The 17105-nt window shown below is 44.8% G+C and overlaps 1 protein-coding gene across 32 annotated transcripts in view; it reads right to left on the minus strand.

Annotated features, from left to right (window-relative positions):
- KCNMA1 (potassium calcium-activated channel subfamily M alpha 1) overlaps nucleotides 1-17105 on the minus strand; it is a 717848-nt gene that overhangs the window by 203861 nt on the left and 496882 nt on the right. For all 32 annotated transcript variants that reach the window (XR_012001127.1, XR_012001126.1, XM_072756332.1 and 29 more), the window contains exons 10-12: nucleotides 6603-6713; nucleotides 3964-4069; nucleotides 2117-2199 (exon numbers count right to left, since the gene is read on the minus strand). Coding sequence is in view for 30 of the 32 variants with exons in the window: in XM_072756332.1 (XP_072612433.1) it covers nucleotides 2117-2199; nucleotides 3964-4069; nucleotides 6603-6713 (300 nt within the window). In the remaining 2 variants the exon portion in view is untranslated. The remainder of the gene's footprint in view (nucleotides 1-2116; nucleotides 2200-3963; nucleotides 4070-6602; nucleotides 6714-17105) is intronic.

The following is a 17105-nucleotide window of genomic DNA, read 5'->3' on the forward strand; positions in this document are numbered from 1 at the left end:
GTCTTCGTATTAGCCCTATCGCAGCCAGGGCTTAAATGAAATATTGCTAGTAAGAGAAATGCCCATTTCAAAACTATTACTCATTTTTCAATTACTCGCTTTTGGGGAAATAAAAAGACACTAGCCCCAAACTTCTCTGGGGGTCAAAACATTAAACTTCTTCTTCTTTTGTTTTTTATGTTTGAAAAATCCAAAGATGAGGACGCCTAGGTCCTTAAAGTCTACATTTTTATCACCTCAAATGATACAAAAACCTGGTGAAGGATAGAAATCCTAGTTCAGGAAAGGGTCACTGAAGCCCTCTCCCCCACCCCCCATGCTGAGCTGTTATAGTGACTTTCCAGCTGTGACTAGTTAGGGGGTGGGCCCAGGTGTGGACACAAGTCCCCATGCCACCACTTCCCTGCAGGCTGGCAAGCCCCCTGCATACAAGAGTTCATGCATCAACTTCCTTAAAACAACGGCACTAAGCATGTTGCTGAAGAAAAGCAAGAGGAAAGAACACTGTGCCAGATGTCGCTTGCCAGACACAGGGACCAGATGGTGAGGGGAAGACGTGCTCATCCCCAGTGCACTGGAAGAGACCCCCCACCTCGGAGATGTCACTTGAGGCCACTGATTAGAAGCAAATGAAGGGAGATGGGAGCATCCTGAGGAAGCAACTTCCCAAGCTCTCACCCCAGGTAAATTTCAGAGCCTTGTGGAGCAAACCAAGCTGTTGGGAGAGGCCGGTCTGTCTGGACCAAAGGGTGGCTGCTCACAATTAGGCAAGAGTTCTTAGGAATGCAGTGGGAGGGAAATGTCTTCTCTTCCTTCATCTCTTCTCCAGAAGCATCTCTTTATTATTCCCTTCCAGCTCTCTTGACTACTCTGCAATGTACTTAGGAGGGGAGAAGAACCCCAAGGGGCTTTAACTCTCCAAAGCCAAATATCTTCACTTTTTTGTCATTAAGTTGTCACAGAACAGTTTTCTTCTGACATGAGAAAAGAGTGAAGAGTGGGGGGGTCGGGCACTTCAGGGCAGGCCAGGCCATGGCCTTTCAGGGGCCTAGAGGGTAACAGGAGGGCATTGGATGGTGTGCTCCCCACCCCCCCCACAGATGTTTTGTAAAAAAGGGGGGAGGGGTTGGGGGATCCCTGGGTGGCTCAGCGGTTTAGCACCTGCCTTTGGCCCAGGATGTGATCCTGGAGTCCCAGGATCCAGTCCCACATCGGGCTCCCGGCATGGAGCCTGCTTCTGCCTCTGCCTGTGTCTCTGCCTCTCTCTGTCTCTCTATCATGAATAAATAAATAAATCTTAAAAAAAAAAAAAGCATGAACCTTTAAAAAAAGGGGGGGTTTGGAGACAAATAGGTGTGATAACTTCTCTGTAGAACATTACCTTAGAAAGTTCTCTGTAGAACATTATCTTAGAAATGCATTTTAGTATTAAAAGCACTGAGAAGGCTTTCAGTGAAGACACTGCTTCATCCTGAGAAACTGGCTGAAACAAGCTCATCAGTCAACCAACTCCTCTTTGTGGGGGCTATTAATCAACATGTTTACAGACACACTCAGAAAGCTCCAACATGGAGCTTCTCAAGCTTGGCACTATTGACATTTGGGGCCCGATAATTCTCTGCTGTGGGGAACTGTCCTGTATGTCGTAGGATATTGAACAGCATCCCTGGCCTCTACTTTCCGGGACGTGAGCAGCATCATCCCCCCATTATGACAACCAAGAACATCTCCAGTTATTTCGAAATGTCCTCTGGGGGACAAAATCACCCACAGTGAAGTTATTTCAGGTCCACTCCCTCTTAGGGAAAATGGTACTTTACTTCAGGCCTACACCCAATCTCAATCTGTCTTTCCTAGTCCTGTCTGAAATATCTCAAACCCAAGACCAGTTGTGAGCCCCAGGGCTCCCATGTGCCAAGAATAAGCCTTGTGTCCTTGCCCTCCACAGCCACCAGTGCCTCAGCTCCCCCTGGACCTATGCTTGTGGCAAGGTGGTAGGGTACATATGGGGGAGAGAAGGTCCCACAGAGATGATGCTCTGCAGGGAACTCAAGAGGGCACCCAATGGACTGCAGAGCACCAAGCCTAGAGCCTCCCCTGGCCTCCCCAGTGTTACCTCATTATGTTGGAGGCGTCTTCAGCATCAGGGTCAGCGCAGTACTTGTTGGCAAGGATTAGGCACGCATCTGCTGACTCTATCTAAGACACCAAAAGGAAAATCACAAAACACAAACATATAAATAACCATGCTTGGTTGCAGTCTTTCTCTGTTGACGGCTTTATTTTATCTGGTGCTTTGCAAGGAAAGAAAAAATAATCCTGAGAGATTATAGTTTTTGTCAAAAGTGTAAGTTGCAAGTTCTTGTTATGGTATAAACATTTTATCTTGTTGTTAGAGGGTACAACCTGTACCTTGGTAATCAGACTTTTCATTTTGCATAGTCACTTTGATGTAATCTTTCCAGATTTCTTTAAATAACAATTAATGAAGCCTTTCAGTCCCCTCCCCGCCTCCTTTCCCAACCAACGGATCCACATCATCATCCTAATTTTTTTAGTCGGGAAATGGTATTAGTTGAGCTAAATCACTTCTCTCAGGTTACCAAGTTAAGTGAATTGTTGGGGATTCAGAAATTGAGACTCCAAAGTCCTTCATCTGACCTTTTTCACATCTTAACTTTGGAACAGAAGGAAAATAAGAGCCCTAAATCAGATAACAACTCAGTATTCTTTAGTATTCAATTAGCATTCAGATATTCAAAAGACAACAAATCTATGTGTATGAAATGATGTGTTACAGATGACCTCAAAACCTACTGACTTATCTAAACATGAGCCAAAATAAGATTTAGGCCTTTGAGGGAATGATGAGTTATGCTAATAATTGCTTGCATCTAAATTAGGTCCTTGAACAGTAACTATTTTCTCCAAGTTCTCATTAGATTTCACATTAGTCATAACTTGGATCATGTCTGGATAATATTAAGATTAACTGCACTCTATAAGCATAAGAATTCTTGTGCTGGCTCAGGTCTGCAATCTGTCCCATTCGATATGTTGTACTTAATAGACCATTCCTGCATTTTGGTGGGAGGCCATGGTTTCCTCCATGGTATGTCACAAATTGTCTCTACTTTTCTTTAATAATCCAAAGAATTTACCCAGATCCTTCTGGCTTATTCATGTTTGCCAGTGACATTATTGACTAAATTATGTAGTGACCACAGTTAACATTTAGATGTCAGTGGATTCACAATATTAATCTATACCCAATATTTGTAGTGAACATGCTTACAAATATTGAACGTGCTTACAAAATCTATATAAAACGAGCCAAGTAGCAGATGCCACTTTGCTGTATCCCTTTCCTTTATAAGCCTCAGGTCTGTTTTATAAGAAGATTCTAACTTAATAGATTTTGGAATGAAAGATTACCCTATTACCCAGTGATATCAGATATCTGCATGTTTAGTTTTGTGCTTTTAGTCTTTGGTGGTGAATAAAAAGGAAGCTCAAGATGTTTTACGGCCTGGTAGAATTTTATTTATACTTTATCCTTCATGTTCCTTTCCAAGTAAATAATAGATTTCAGAGCTATACTGAACCCAATTTAAGTATTTAAGATAGGAATTATCTTAAATATTATCTTGATTATTATGTTATATATGCATCTACTGAATCCATACAACTGGTCTCCTTCCTTGAGGAGTGCTGATATTGAAGGAACTGGGAAAATAACTTTCATTTTATGACTAGTCCAGGTGAGGGAAGTGGTCTAGCAAGTGCCAGCAGAATGAAGCTCTGGGGTCAGTGGAAGGGTGATGTCAAGGCTGGTGGCATCAGACTTATCTCATTAGGGGTGTGCAGGTGATGCTTGGCCTTCCTAGGAGGCATATGCCCTCACGACAGAGTCAATCCCCCTCTCAGTTGGAGTAAAAACAGAAGTCACCTCTTCCTTCTTACCTTGACTCTTGCAAGATCATGTGGGTTGAGGACTGAACCCTGATAAAATTCCACCTGAGTAAAATGTCGTTTGAATAGAGCCTCAAGCTCCAGGTTAGGGGAAATGCTGGCAGGGAGAGAAAGAACAACCATTAATAAAACAGACTCAGGTATTTCTGCTTCCATGGCCTTCTTTCTCTCTGACTTCCAAAGAGAAAGACCTAGGAAAAGGCTTTCACCTTCAAGACAGACCCCTTTCTTGCCAGACATAAAAGTTTCAAACTTGAGAAAAATAAAACCCCCACCCACTGAAAACCAAAACCAGCACCAAGAGGTTCACGGTCTTCACAAAGTCTGAGGCCTATGAGATAAAATGTCTTCGACTTTGTTAAAAGTTGAATCCCCATCTGATGAATAGAGACACTGGGCTGTGACATCAGAGATTAGCCAAAGATGCCCCTGGTAGAGCCTCCTGTCATTCCCTCCCTCAAAGCCTCTTCTCTGCTTCTCAGCCACGTGGACTTTTCATCCCCCTGGGCCTGGATCAAAACATGTCCACCTGTGAGCAGCCACAGACAGAGTTAATTTACTCTCGGTACTATTCTTGATCCACACATGTGTACACCATTCATCATTCTTAGTGTTGAGCTGTACAGACATCTTTCCCATTGGACGACAAGGATTAAAACACTGATTGACCTATTCATCCATTTATTACTTCTGCAGAGATGAAAAATATCTTCTCTCTATAAGGTATTATGGCTAGGCCCTGGGAGATAATATTTCGTTCAATCTGCTAGGTACCAAGAACTGTGTTAGTCAACGCTTGCCTAATATTCATTAAGCACTTAGAGCAAATTGTTAATGTTTTTGAGCATTTCCTATGTGGCAGACACCATTCCAAGCACTTGACAAGTATTAACTCATTTAAACCTCAAAACAACCCTAGAGGAAGGGATGCTATTAACCCAAAGCTGCAAGAGGTTAATTAACCAGGCCACCTACTACGATGCTGATGCTGACAGATGCTGGGGACACAAAAGTGAATCCCAGTAAGTGAAGTATGAGCTGCCAGCTTGTTGATTCAGACCCAAGCGGTGGGTGAGAGAGAAACAGAGCCTGTGCAAATTGGACCAGTTTTTGAGATCCATTACTGGTCAGGCCCCTTGGGAAGTCAGCCGCGGTCTCTCCCTGATGCAAATGCCCTGTGCAATTGTGCCTCTCAACTAAATAGACTTCAGTCAGTGAATACAGGCTAGGTGTTGAGCTCTAATTATTGCACATGTGCTCATCTTGAAATGCCCAACCAATATGAGGGCAGAACCTACGCACTCTACTTCTCTGGAACCTTCCAGAATGCTCTGCAGAGGACAGGCCCCTCAGCTGGTAATGAGAGGCCAAGCCCTGCATTGGATCTGTGAGCTCTGCTCCTGTGCTCATGACCCAGCTGGTCTTTTCAGAACTTGGAGAATTCAGTGCTGAGAAGCAAAACGCTAGCACTCAAACATGGCGGGCAGTTTGGTATTCTGGGAATAAGTGTCAAACGAAGGAGATGCACAGAACAGAAGCTTATAGGGAAATCAGCTTTCATGGGATCTCAGAGCAGGATTGAGTCCTGAGCCATCAGGACTCATGCATCTGGAGCCACACCAATTCACAAGCTTTGTCCTTTGGTAACTTGGGGCTAGTGAAGGCCCTATGATGGCCCCATTTCCATCAAAATATAAGATGGTGCCATGCCCGAGTCCCTGGACTCTCTATCCCTGTGGCAGGCTTTTTCCTTAAAAGGGGATCAGGCAAAGCTTAAAATCCCAACAACATTGAGCAGAGGGAGAGATCTGGCTTTCCTCCACTGTCCAAGAAACATGATAAGACCTATCTTCTAAGTTGCTTATCTAGCCTAATATATTTTATCTTTCACCATAATAGCTAACATTTGTTGTGCACTTCCTGTGTGCCTGACTCTGCTCTGTATACTTTACGCGGACTATTTCTTTTCATTCTCTCTACATGGTAGAATGAAACCATTGTGATCTCCCCATCTTAGGAATGTGAAAACTGAGGCCCAGGGAGGCTAAGTAACTTACTCAGCAAGATTCATAAGGAATCCTCTGAGTTCACAGCATGTACATTGACTCCCTGTGTTGATTAGAGATGGGACCAGCACAGGGTCCTACACTGAGGTTTCTAGAAATAGCAATTGCTGTTGCAGCTGTTGCGAGCACTTTATACCCTGCTTCCTCTTACGTTTGGGTCTTGCCTGGCCACTATGTCACTCCTTCAGTTGTAAAGAATGCATCCACACCATACAGCTCATTCCGCACCAGACACTGTGAACACACCTAGATCCAATAGATCCAGACAGCTGATGAGACAGTAATGACATGTTTGCCCCATAATAAACTTCACTCGCATGTGCCTGAATTGCCTCCATGGAGGCAGGTGCCGTGCTCACCACTGAACTAATGTGTCGGTTCCCTTTCCATTAGCTCCATGGTGTTCTCTCTAAGGAGGCCACTGGTGGGGGAAGGGTCATGGCCAATTCAAATCTGCACTCCCCCCAACATGGCCCCTTCACCACCACTCCTATGGACACTCAGGGAGTCCTTCTCGGGGCGCCTGGTTGCATGGAGGGTCTTGAAACAGCAGGGGCCCCTTACTTGTGAAGAAAGACGATCTCCACATTGACATCGTCCCGGTCCTTGTGCAGGAAGTCCTTCAGGAAGTTGGAAACACTCTCCAGAGTGATGTGTCCGCAGACCACGATGTGCCTGAACAGGAGAAGCCAGTCAGATGGGGCCAGCCTGGCGCTGACCCAGCACCCACCCCACGCAAGACAGAGGAAGCGCACAGCTGCAGGGAAGCATTCATCTCCTCCCGAGGCCTCAATTAAAGCCCAGCTCCCATCCCCAGAGGGCTGTGAGGCAAAGCAGCGGTGCTGGCAGGTGTTCAGAGACTCCTCGGCAGAAAAGGCATATGGCTTCTCACCTGATGCTGCACAAAATCCTATTAAAAGCCCAACCGTTTGGCCAAGTGGTTTTATGCATTTAACAATAAGTGACATTATGCTTGTGCTTAAATGCTGCATTATCAAGTCCCTTGCAGATTCATATCTTTCCCTTTCTGCCCACAAAGCGTCCTCTTGAGAGATTTACCGAATGAGTCTTGGTTTATGACATAGAGCTTATCAGGTAATGAGATAACAAATCTTGCTGAAACGATGATTTTGTGTGTAAGAAAGCGGACTTTTATCAGGGTGGCTAATGTGCGGCTTGACACGTTATGGGCTCTGCTGGCCATAAGCAGTAAAAAGGAAATTTTGCATTTTTCCGCCATAACTCCTCCGACAATGGGGGCATGTAACACTTTACAGTAAGTGAGCATTACTCAGGGCTAAATGAGGATGGGACGCCTATGGAATTGGAGATCATGCCGCAGGCTGTGTATCCCCAGATAGCTGCTTCCCTAGGGTGTCTGAGATTTCCACGAGGGCCAAAGCATTTGACTTCAAGATGGGGAGAAGCTAGAAAGGAATGAGGCTGGAATTGTCTGCCTTGATCCAGGGAGCTTTGGACTCCTGTTTCTGGAGATGGTGGTTTCCCTCTTTTCCAGAACCTCTAGGACAACAGTCCCCCCAACATCTTTGTGCTCCTGGATCAGTCTGATGAATCTGAACCAATCTGGCTACCCCGTGGTAGCCAGACATTTGCTATCTGACGCTCCATCAGGAGTAAGCCCTTTCGTGCAAGGGTTAGCCCCACAACCCAAAGCCGAGGCCTGGCTGTGGGGAGGAAACCTGCTGGCTTCTAATAAGAAGACTGTGGCAAGGGGCTCAGCCCGTGTCTCTGTGCCTCTCAGACTGCTAGTAACAGAGGCCGAATCCCTGGCTGGGCTCTGAGGCATGGGCAGGTGGCGAACACTGAAGCACGGTAATTTCGTGGGAAAAAATTTAGAATGGCTAGGCCCCTTGCACCTCATAATTGCTCTGTGCACATTCCAATAAGGCAGAAAGCTCATTGGCTGGAGGCAGCTCATAATGGGAGGAAGTGATGATCACTTATGCAATGTTCCATTAGATGCCATTACAAGAGCCTGCCCTTTCGTTGTAATTTGGTGCTTGACTAAGTATGTGAGAATAAGGCAGTAAACTCATTGGTGAAAGGATAATGATGCAGAACAAAGAGTAAATCAATAATATGCACAATGCAGTTAATAATATCACTATTATGGACTGTTATTGTTACGGTGCTGCACTTAGTGGCCGGGCAAGCACCAGGCCATCACAAGGAGGAAAGACCGTCAGGGGGCTGCCTCAGAAGGGACGTTCCAACACGATCACTTTGTTTGAACCTGGCCAGTACCAGCCAGGTTCAGGGAGGTCCCTTCACCACCATCCAAATGCCCCAAACCCATATGAGTAGCTCCCTCCAGAAGTACGCATTGTCAGGACATGGGACATGAAGAGAATCCTTGGGTTATATACATTTTTATCATGTCATATTTTAAAATATTTCTTGTAGCACAAGTGCATTTATATGGACAAAACAGGCTGCAAATGAATTTGCACGTTTTGAATAAGATTTCTGATTTTGAATTTGCCAAGTGTATTCAGAAAGTGACGGAGAAATGGATCTCCCTCCTGAACTGACATCTGGAGCTGCATGGGGCAATTCTCACACTTTCTGCCTGCAGACTTCCATGACTAAGAACAAGGCCAGCATGAATCCAACGTAGGGTTCCTCCACAGGACATATGTGTGGTTGGGGCCCTCCCTCTCACCTGGATGTGAAAATAAGCCAGACTGGATTCTTTGCTCTGCCAACCAAGGCTGTGTGTGATCCTAGGCAAGCTCCTTATCCCCATTCAAAGATGAGGGAGCTGAGAGGTTAATACCACCCAGCCAGCTCCCACCCCAGGCACTGCAAAGCTCAAAGTTCTATACTAGTAGAAGCCTGGTGATTATTCAAAGCTGGACTCAAATCAATGATAGGTCCAGGGAAATGCCTGAACATTCATCCTTCCCATCCTGTACGCAAAGGACTGAATGAACATCTGCCAGCATTCCCTCTCCCTGTTCTGAAATCATTCATCTCTAGGACAGATGTGTGAGAAGTGGAAGGGAAGGAGATGAGTTCACCCTCTCACCCTTGAATCAAAGGCCCCGCCAGCTGATTTATTCAGCCTTAGAAAGAGTCAGGGTTCTCTTAGTTGAAAATGTGCTGGGTACATATAAAATATATTCCAATGCAATCAATATTATCCCTTAAGCCTTTAATTAGCTTTCACTTCTCTTAAGAAGTAGACAAATGCAGGCAGGAGAGGAGAGACAAAAAAGGATTGACTTTCCTCATTTGAAGCTAGCTGTCCAATACCATTCTAGACAATTGAGAATATATATCTTTTAGCTACAGCATGATTTCTGGGGTGGAGAGCAGCCTTTATCAAAAAGGAAGAAAAAAAAATCTTCCTTCAACATAATTGGTATTTTTGCTCAGAAAAAGCGAGATTGATTGAAAGCAGATTGCCTTTTTGCCCAAGGAGAGTTATTAGGTACATTATCATGGCAACCTTGGAGAACCCATATTGTTCCAATCTGTCCTATATCTGATTTGAAGATTTATGACTTCCCCCTTTTGTGCCAATAATCATTTCCCTCCATTTTGTTTTCCATACAGTGGAAGTTATCAAGAAGCCCACATATTGAACATGTTTGAATGCAGTTAGAGTTGATGGATGGGGAGAAGTCACCTCTCTAACTCAGCATCTGCATTAGAAGATCTGCTCCCATCAGCCTGTGTCTGAGGGAGCCGGGAGGGGGTGGGGGTGGGGCCTGCAGGAGCACAAGGGATGGATGGTGAAAGGGGAAAATTTAATTTCCAGAAATATTATCAGGACTTTTGAAAATTCCAGGGATGGTAGTTGGGGGAAGGATGTTATTGCAGGGAAAAGAGAAGCAGAATTTCTTATATCCTCAGTGATTGAAAATACAACTGAAAATATTCTAAGACTGCGAGCAGAGTGTGCCCTCCTTGGATGCAGAGTGATGGTTATTCACAGTGTACGATTTGAAGGATGCCAAAAAGATCCTCATCCAAAATTATCTCTGCCAGATTCCATGACACCTACAAATCTACCATGTGAGATTCGTACTTTGATAGCCTCAGACACTAAATAACTAAATAGTCTTAGGTAAGGTACCAATTCTGCATTTTACAACCATAACGTCAGAGTCTCAGAGGGGCTGGAGCTAGTACCTGATTCATGAGGTTATCTTGAGGATTTATTTAAATAGATAATATATGTGAAGGGCCCAGTGAAAGGTTGGGCCATTGTAAGCATTATTAAATGGTAGGACGCAAGTGATATCTATAAATCAGTAGGTAAACAGATGTAAAGTGCTCTAGGGCCCCTGGAATCTCACCTAATCCTCAAACAACCCCATGTTCCTACAATCTGCATCTTTGCAGATAACCTCTCTTAACCTCAATTTCCTTAAGTCGCATGCCTGACATCCCAAAGCAAGAAAGTGACTTGTTCAGGATGTGACCCAGGTCCCCGGCTCTAATGCTCACTAAGATGAAAGTGATGGAGTGTAGAGAGCAGAGGCTGGAGGATTGTAGCTTCCACTCCTCTATGGCGGGCGGGGCTGGGCCAACAGGATGTCCTCCTGGTCACTCAGTGGAGGGAATGCTAGAGGGGTCTAACAGGAGAGACGCTTAACCTGGAGACTAGGATAGAAAGAGATGATTCTCACTTAAAACATCCCAATGTTGTGGCATCACTAGATGCTGGCTGCATGTGGTCGAGAAAGCAAAGGCCGAGTGATGGCCGAAACTCTAAACCAAGTTTTTTACACTGAAGTCACAATGATTTGTCAAGCCAAGGGATGACAAAGTGATGCAAATATCCATGTTAGACATTATATGCTATGTCCAGCTCAGGACTACCTCACCAGCCCAAGGATCCAGATGATAAATGATCCATTTATAATGGAGAATATTTAGGAAAGTTTACACTATGAAGTTAACTAACACTGTTCCCAGAGTGGCTCTAGATTAAACTTCTTTAAACTGTTGGCAATCTTAATGAGAGATTTCTATGGGGCCTGGCCGTGTGGTTTGTGAAGATGGCCAACAAACCTAAATCAATAATCATTTCTGATCCAATGGGACTTCTTTGTTTTTAAAATTTTGTCGAGTTCTGTAAATAAATCTTTCTTGGGATAAACCAACATTAATGGCTGGATTAAAAGATTCTTCTCAGATGCATGAAGAAGCATCTTAAATGCCAGAATAGTAGCAGATGGCATTCTGTGTAAAAGAGTTATTCATCCAGTGTAAGCAAGTATGCAGGGCTCCATAAACATAGACTGGACTGAATTAGGAGTGGGTAACACTGAATTAAGGGTGGATAACACTGAATTAGGGGTGTCATGGAGCAAGCCTGGTGTCAGTAGATGAGTGTGACAACCAGAATAAGAATAATGCTTGACTATTACAAACTCTAGCAGGATTCACCAGAAAACTGCCAAGTGCTTTTATCATGGGTACATCTTTACTAAATGAATATGGATGTGCCTCCCCCATCATTAAGCATCTCCACCTCCAGAAGGAAATCCCATGCATTCTCCTCAATCACTCTACTTCCTTCCTGGAGATGGTGGAGGGAAGCCAGGATGGCCCAGTTGAGTTGGGATCTGCTTCAGAGCTCAGTTCCACTGCTGCCTTTCAGAATGGACAACTTAGGGGAGGTGACCTAAGGCAGCAGGCATAAGAGGATGATGTTGAGAGGACCCCCAAACTCTGAAAGGCTCCAGTGGATGCGGCCTTCAGAGGCCCACTGAGGTTGAGTTGAGCTGAATGAAAACAAAAACATACATGCTTTTAAGAACACTTGGGTAGCATTGCTTCAAGTCAGTAGCCTTGAAAAAGGGAACCATGACGGGGATGGGCTCCACTCCATAGACTCATGTTCATCTTAGTATCAGAATGGCCCTTGGGGAATGTTTGGTCTAGTGCCTGCATTATTTTGATGTGGAAACTGAGGGCCAGAGATTTAGGACATGCTGAGTAGCACAGCAAGAGCAGTCCTACCTCCTGGCTTTGATGACTTCTATCTAGAGAGAAGAAAGGCTGATGCTGCTGAAAGGAGCCTGAGCAGGGAATTGGGAGACTGGGGCCAGTCACTACAAAATGAAAATGAAGGGGCCCAGACTGAGTGGGCTGCACCCACAGACACTGATGGATCCCACCCCCCCACCCCCCCCCCCCGGCAGAGTTCCAGCTCAATGTGCCTTCTAGTTCACACCACCATCCTATCTTGTCTAGACGTCTGTAGTGCTTCCTAATTCAGCTCTCTCTGCTCACCCTCTCCGCCACCCCCAGCATCCTCGAAACAGCTAAAGAGCAGAACTGAGGCAAATCTGACTGCATCAGGTTCCTCCCCACTACCCCCCCCCGCCCTCCCGGGGCAGGGAGGTCTCAGATCTCTCTTTAGCAGAGCCTCATTCTAGGAAGACAATGTAAAATGCACAGCTCTGGGCTGTTTATTTTTAAAGATACTATATCCATTTTTACTGGAACAAGTATAAAGAACTTAAAAAACCCATAGCTATCCTGTCACAATAAATCACACAGAGTAAATTGAAAATCCTATACAGCTTTCCCTGAATACATTGTGCTCACTTTGTCAGAGAGGTAGATGAAATGTGGCATATATTGATCTAGATGTCTCTGTAAAACTATAATATTTATATCAAATACATATGCTAGAATCTCTTCTGTCTTTCTGCTGAGACTTCTAATCATGCTCTTTCCATCCCACCTCCCCACAACAACCCCCACCACGGGTAGCCAACGACTTGATGGGGATGAATTTTAAGAAGGACTTGTCCAGGGCATTCAGCAGCATTGTATCATGTAGAAAGCAAGGTTTGGGTGGCAAGAGACCCCACAACCCAAATCACACAGTGGTCAGCACTACAAGTTCATGCTGTCCCTCCAAGGTTGAATTTGAACCATTCAGTGTCCAATAAGTATCTTTCCAAGACTCTTATGCAAGCTGAGTTTGGGCAGACTCTGGGCTTGACATTCCATTGTCACCTGGTAGGGCTTTCTTTGGCTGCTTTGTCACACAGCTTCCCCTGGTTTGGGTCATGTCTTTCAGGGTGGCCATTACCCAGGTTTTCCCCTGAGGTGCACGACCCCACTGCCCAAAAGGAAGGAGGCTGATCCAACTCCCGCCTTCCCACTTCCTCCAGTGCTGAGAGATTGTCCCAAAGGAACTGACTTCCACGTAAGGGAGTTCACTTTTGGTCAACAAAAGCTAGCTCCAGGCTGAATAGATCCCATCCTTCTACCCCATCTTGGGACCTGGCTCAGGACTCCCAAAGCACTAGACTTTCCAGAACTATCTGCTGCCCAGTAGACTGGTTGGTAAGACATGCTTGTCTTGGCCACCCTGTGCCACTCTAAGTGTAGAAGAAATACAACCATTAATCGTGAGACTGTCAGATAGATCATTGGCTGACTCTGTTGCCTCAGATCTACTATCATGTTTCAAGCTTGTGAAAGAACAAGACATGTAAGGAGGACAAAAATCAAAACAAAACAATGAATGTGTATTGAGGTCACAGTCTCAAACCCTGGCTGTAGCCATTTCCGGTTAAAACTAATGAAAAAACAAAGCCAACAAAAGAAAAGCCCAAGGAGGGTTAGAGATAAGAAAATCTCCTACACGGGGCCACAGCTAGTACTTTGCTAATTACAAAGAAAGGAAATGCCTTCTCCCTCCTAGTGAGGAAGAGAATAAAGTAATCATCTCATCCAGCTGTCAATAGAGCTATTCTGGAAAGAGACAGGCTGTTTTGCTGTTTCCCTAAACAGGGGCAGAAGGCTGAGCAAATAGATCCCAACAGTGCAGCAAAGGCACCTCTGTAAAACAGAGCCCCAAGGTCACAGGACAGACTACTGGTGGCGCCAACAGTGAATACTGAGATGTCCTGACCAGACTAGAACTTTCTGCACAAAGTGGGTACATCTTACCATATACAAATAGTCAGGACCTAAACTGTGGCCTGTGTCTGTACCTTCACCATCCCAGATCACAATTAGATCTCCATAATTAGATCACACACATGGAGTGATCACACATCTTTTGTAGCTTATTGCCTAAAAGGTGCCTCCATCCAGGCCTTAAAAATAAATTCCGAAGGGTGCCTGGGTGGCCCAGTTGGTTAAGTGTTCAACTTTTGGTTTCACCTCAGGTTGTGAACTCGGGGTCATGTGATCACACCCTTCCTGCCCGCCCCCCATCAGGCTCCGAGCTCCGAGCTCACACAGACTCTGCTTGAGACTCTCTCCCTCTACCCCTCCCCCAACTCTCTCTCTCTCCAATAAATAAATAAATATTTAAAAATCAATCAATCAATCAATCCTAAGAACTGCAGTGTAGGAGGCATTGGTTGTCTCGACCTATCCAGCAAGCATCCTCTCTTCTGTCGATGGCACTTCATTTTTAATTTGGGAAAATTAAAATGCCCTCCTCAGTCAGATATAGTCTTAGGACCTTGAATCAAGGTTCCCTGCCTGAGCTAGGCCAATCAATTCTTGTCAGTCTTCTATGGAGTGACACTAAGTTCCCAGTGGGATCCATCCTGATGGCAAAACCCTGTAATGACTGTCCCTGAGTGCCAGATCCCAGGGTGGCTTGGCTGGCTCAACAGTGTCCTTTCTGAGATCTTGCTCTTCAGCTTTCCTCTGAATTCCTTAAGGTACCCTAACTTTCAAAAAAATTCCTTTTCTGCTTAAATTAGCAAGAATCAGTTTCTGTTGCCTGTAACCAGAGAGCTCCTGACTGGAAGAGTTGTTTACCCTCACCTTAGTTTCTCATTTAATTTTCACATGGACCCAGCATGCTCATGTTGTTTTGGTTTCTTTCTCTCCCCTCCTTCTTTCCTTCCTTCCTAGAAGAGGACCTGTATGGCAATTCTTAAGTAGGCAATTCCATAACTGCCCAACTCACAAATTACACTGTGTCTCTCCCCAACCCTATGCCCTTCCACATTTTATTCATTCCCTTACTTTGGGTTTGGTGGCCTTTGGCCATTTTCAAGCACATCAATCTTCCTTTGACTTGATTCTTCCGATCCTAGAAGGTGCTCCACTCTTACAGAGAAATCAGGGCACTGAACATCACTTTCCTCTATGCAGATCAAAGTAGATTTGCCTGTCTCTACTGGGTGGTGCTGCTTCTGAACAGGAGGCACCAAGAGTAGGGAAGACTAAGGCAAAGGTCAACCACACCCTTCAGGGATGAAGGTGGAATAGAGGGAAAATGAGTCCAAGTAAAGAATTGGTTCTTACTTTTGCCCTTGTAGAGGGGAGGTATGTTAGCATTGATCTGCAAAGTGAGGCCCACCTCCCCCTAACACCCATGGAAAATCATGCCTCATGGCCCTAGAGCATATCTTGTTGGGACTGTGTTCCCATACAATCAAGTTAACACATCCTGGCCTTGTTCCCCAGTCATACAAGGGTGTTGGCCCAGTTGGCATACACTGCTAGCTATCCAATCCACTCTGAGTAGACCCAACATAGTAGCCAGCCTCCATCATCCATTACACACATAAGAACTAGGAGGAGTCCACAGGTTCCAGGGCTTGCTGAGGCATAACATACCACCAGGGGACACTATAAGGGATGACAAAGAGGGGGCTGGGGGTTGCATCAGCAGCTCTACCACCCTCCCAAGTCTCTCTGTATCCCTGTTTACTGGGTCCATCATTAGAACCATGGATTGTTAGGTGTACAATCACCCTGCTGTTACTTTTGCCCCAAACTACTGCAATGGGTACATTTTAACAATATGAATTAATCAACTGCTTTTAGAAGCACTCCCCTGAAAGTGCTTGCAGCCTTCATGATTTCATTGAACAAAATTCTTGCCAAAAAGCATTTCACTGGGATGATGCTCCTACATAATCAAGCTTTTGTTTAGCTACCATTTGTTCCTTGGATCGTTCTGTTGGTCAACATCTCAGGTAAGCTCCAGGAGATCAGAATCACAAGTTCCTGCTTGTCCTTCAACCACAGCACTTAGCACAGTGACTGGAACATGGAAGGGGCTCCCAAACTTATTAGCTGAGCAAACATGTTGGGATGGGAACTTTCCTAAATCTGTTCTACAGCCTAGCTGGCATTTGCCTTTGAGGTCAGAGGCTAAGATCACTAAACCTCTCGCAGAGATGGGCATGAATCTATCTCTTAACTGCCTCCACGTCCCCTAATTAAGAAGGTATACAGAGGGGAGATGAGATTGCTTTTACTAACAATCGGTACCCATATCTGGAGCAGTCCCCATGGTTCTGGAGTGGGAGCAGGTCCTTGTTATGCAGCACTCATACTAGATGTGAGACCGTGAACCCTGAGAGACACAGAATCAGGTTTCCATGAGTCTCATGTTGCAACAGCATCTAAAGTTCTTTTTATGGAAAGAGATGATAGGTTTGGACAGTTAGAAAGTTTCCTGGTGTATGATGGCAGCATCAGTGGGACAAACCCCAAGTCTAATAGGAATGACTTTGCACAGCTCTGGAAAGACTTCTATCGCAATGAATGACATAGCAGGAAGACAGAAAACACAGTGCAACTCATTCTCGGATGATGGCATTTGTTCTTTAGATTTGGAACCTACCCAGCAAGGATTCACCCAATCAAACGTGAGGTTGTGCTGAAAGACTTTTCAGGGATTATAATTAGAAAAGTCATATTTGGAATTCTTTTTTTTATGGAAGAAAGACTTCTCTGAGAGCAAAAGTCTAGGTTTGAATATGACTTTTTTATTTTTTTAGGTATACAGTTCATCTCCCACCTACATTTCTATTCTTGTTTTCAGAACAATAGCTGGAACATTTTGATAAGTATGTGGAAGAGAAGAGAGATGGCAGGAAAGTGGAAGGGGGAGGGAGGGACAAGCCTTCATTCCATTAGTATTATCAGGAAATTGATTTAATATGCATCCAAGTCTCTTTAAATAGAGCTTCAAGTTTGAAAGGGACTGAAGATGTGGCTTACAAGAATCCAAAGCAGATGCAAAGAAAGAAGCGCCCACATCCACACCCACCAAGACCCCTCTCATCAGAAAGGAATACCTAGCATGTTACA

Source organism: Vulpes vulpes, chromosome 4 (genome assembly GCF_048418805.1).
Source record: "Vulpes vulpes isolate BD-2025 chromosome 4, VulVul3, whole genome shotgun sequence".
In the NCBI taxonomy this organism is placed as follows: Eukaryota; Metazoa; Chordata; class Mammalia; order Carnivora; family Canidae; genus Vulpes; species Vulpes vulpes.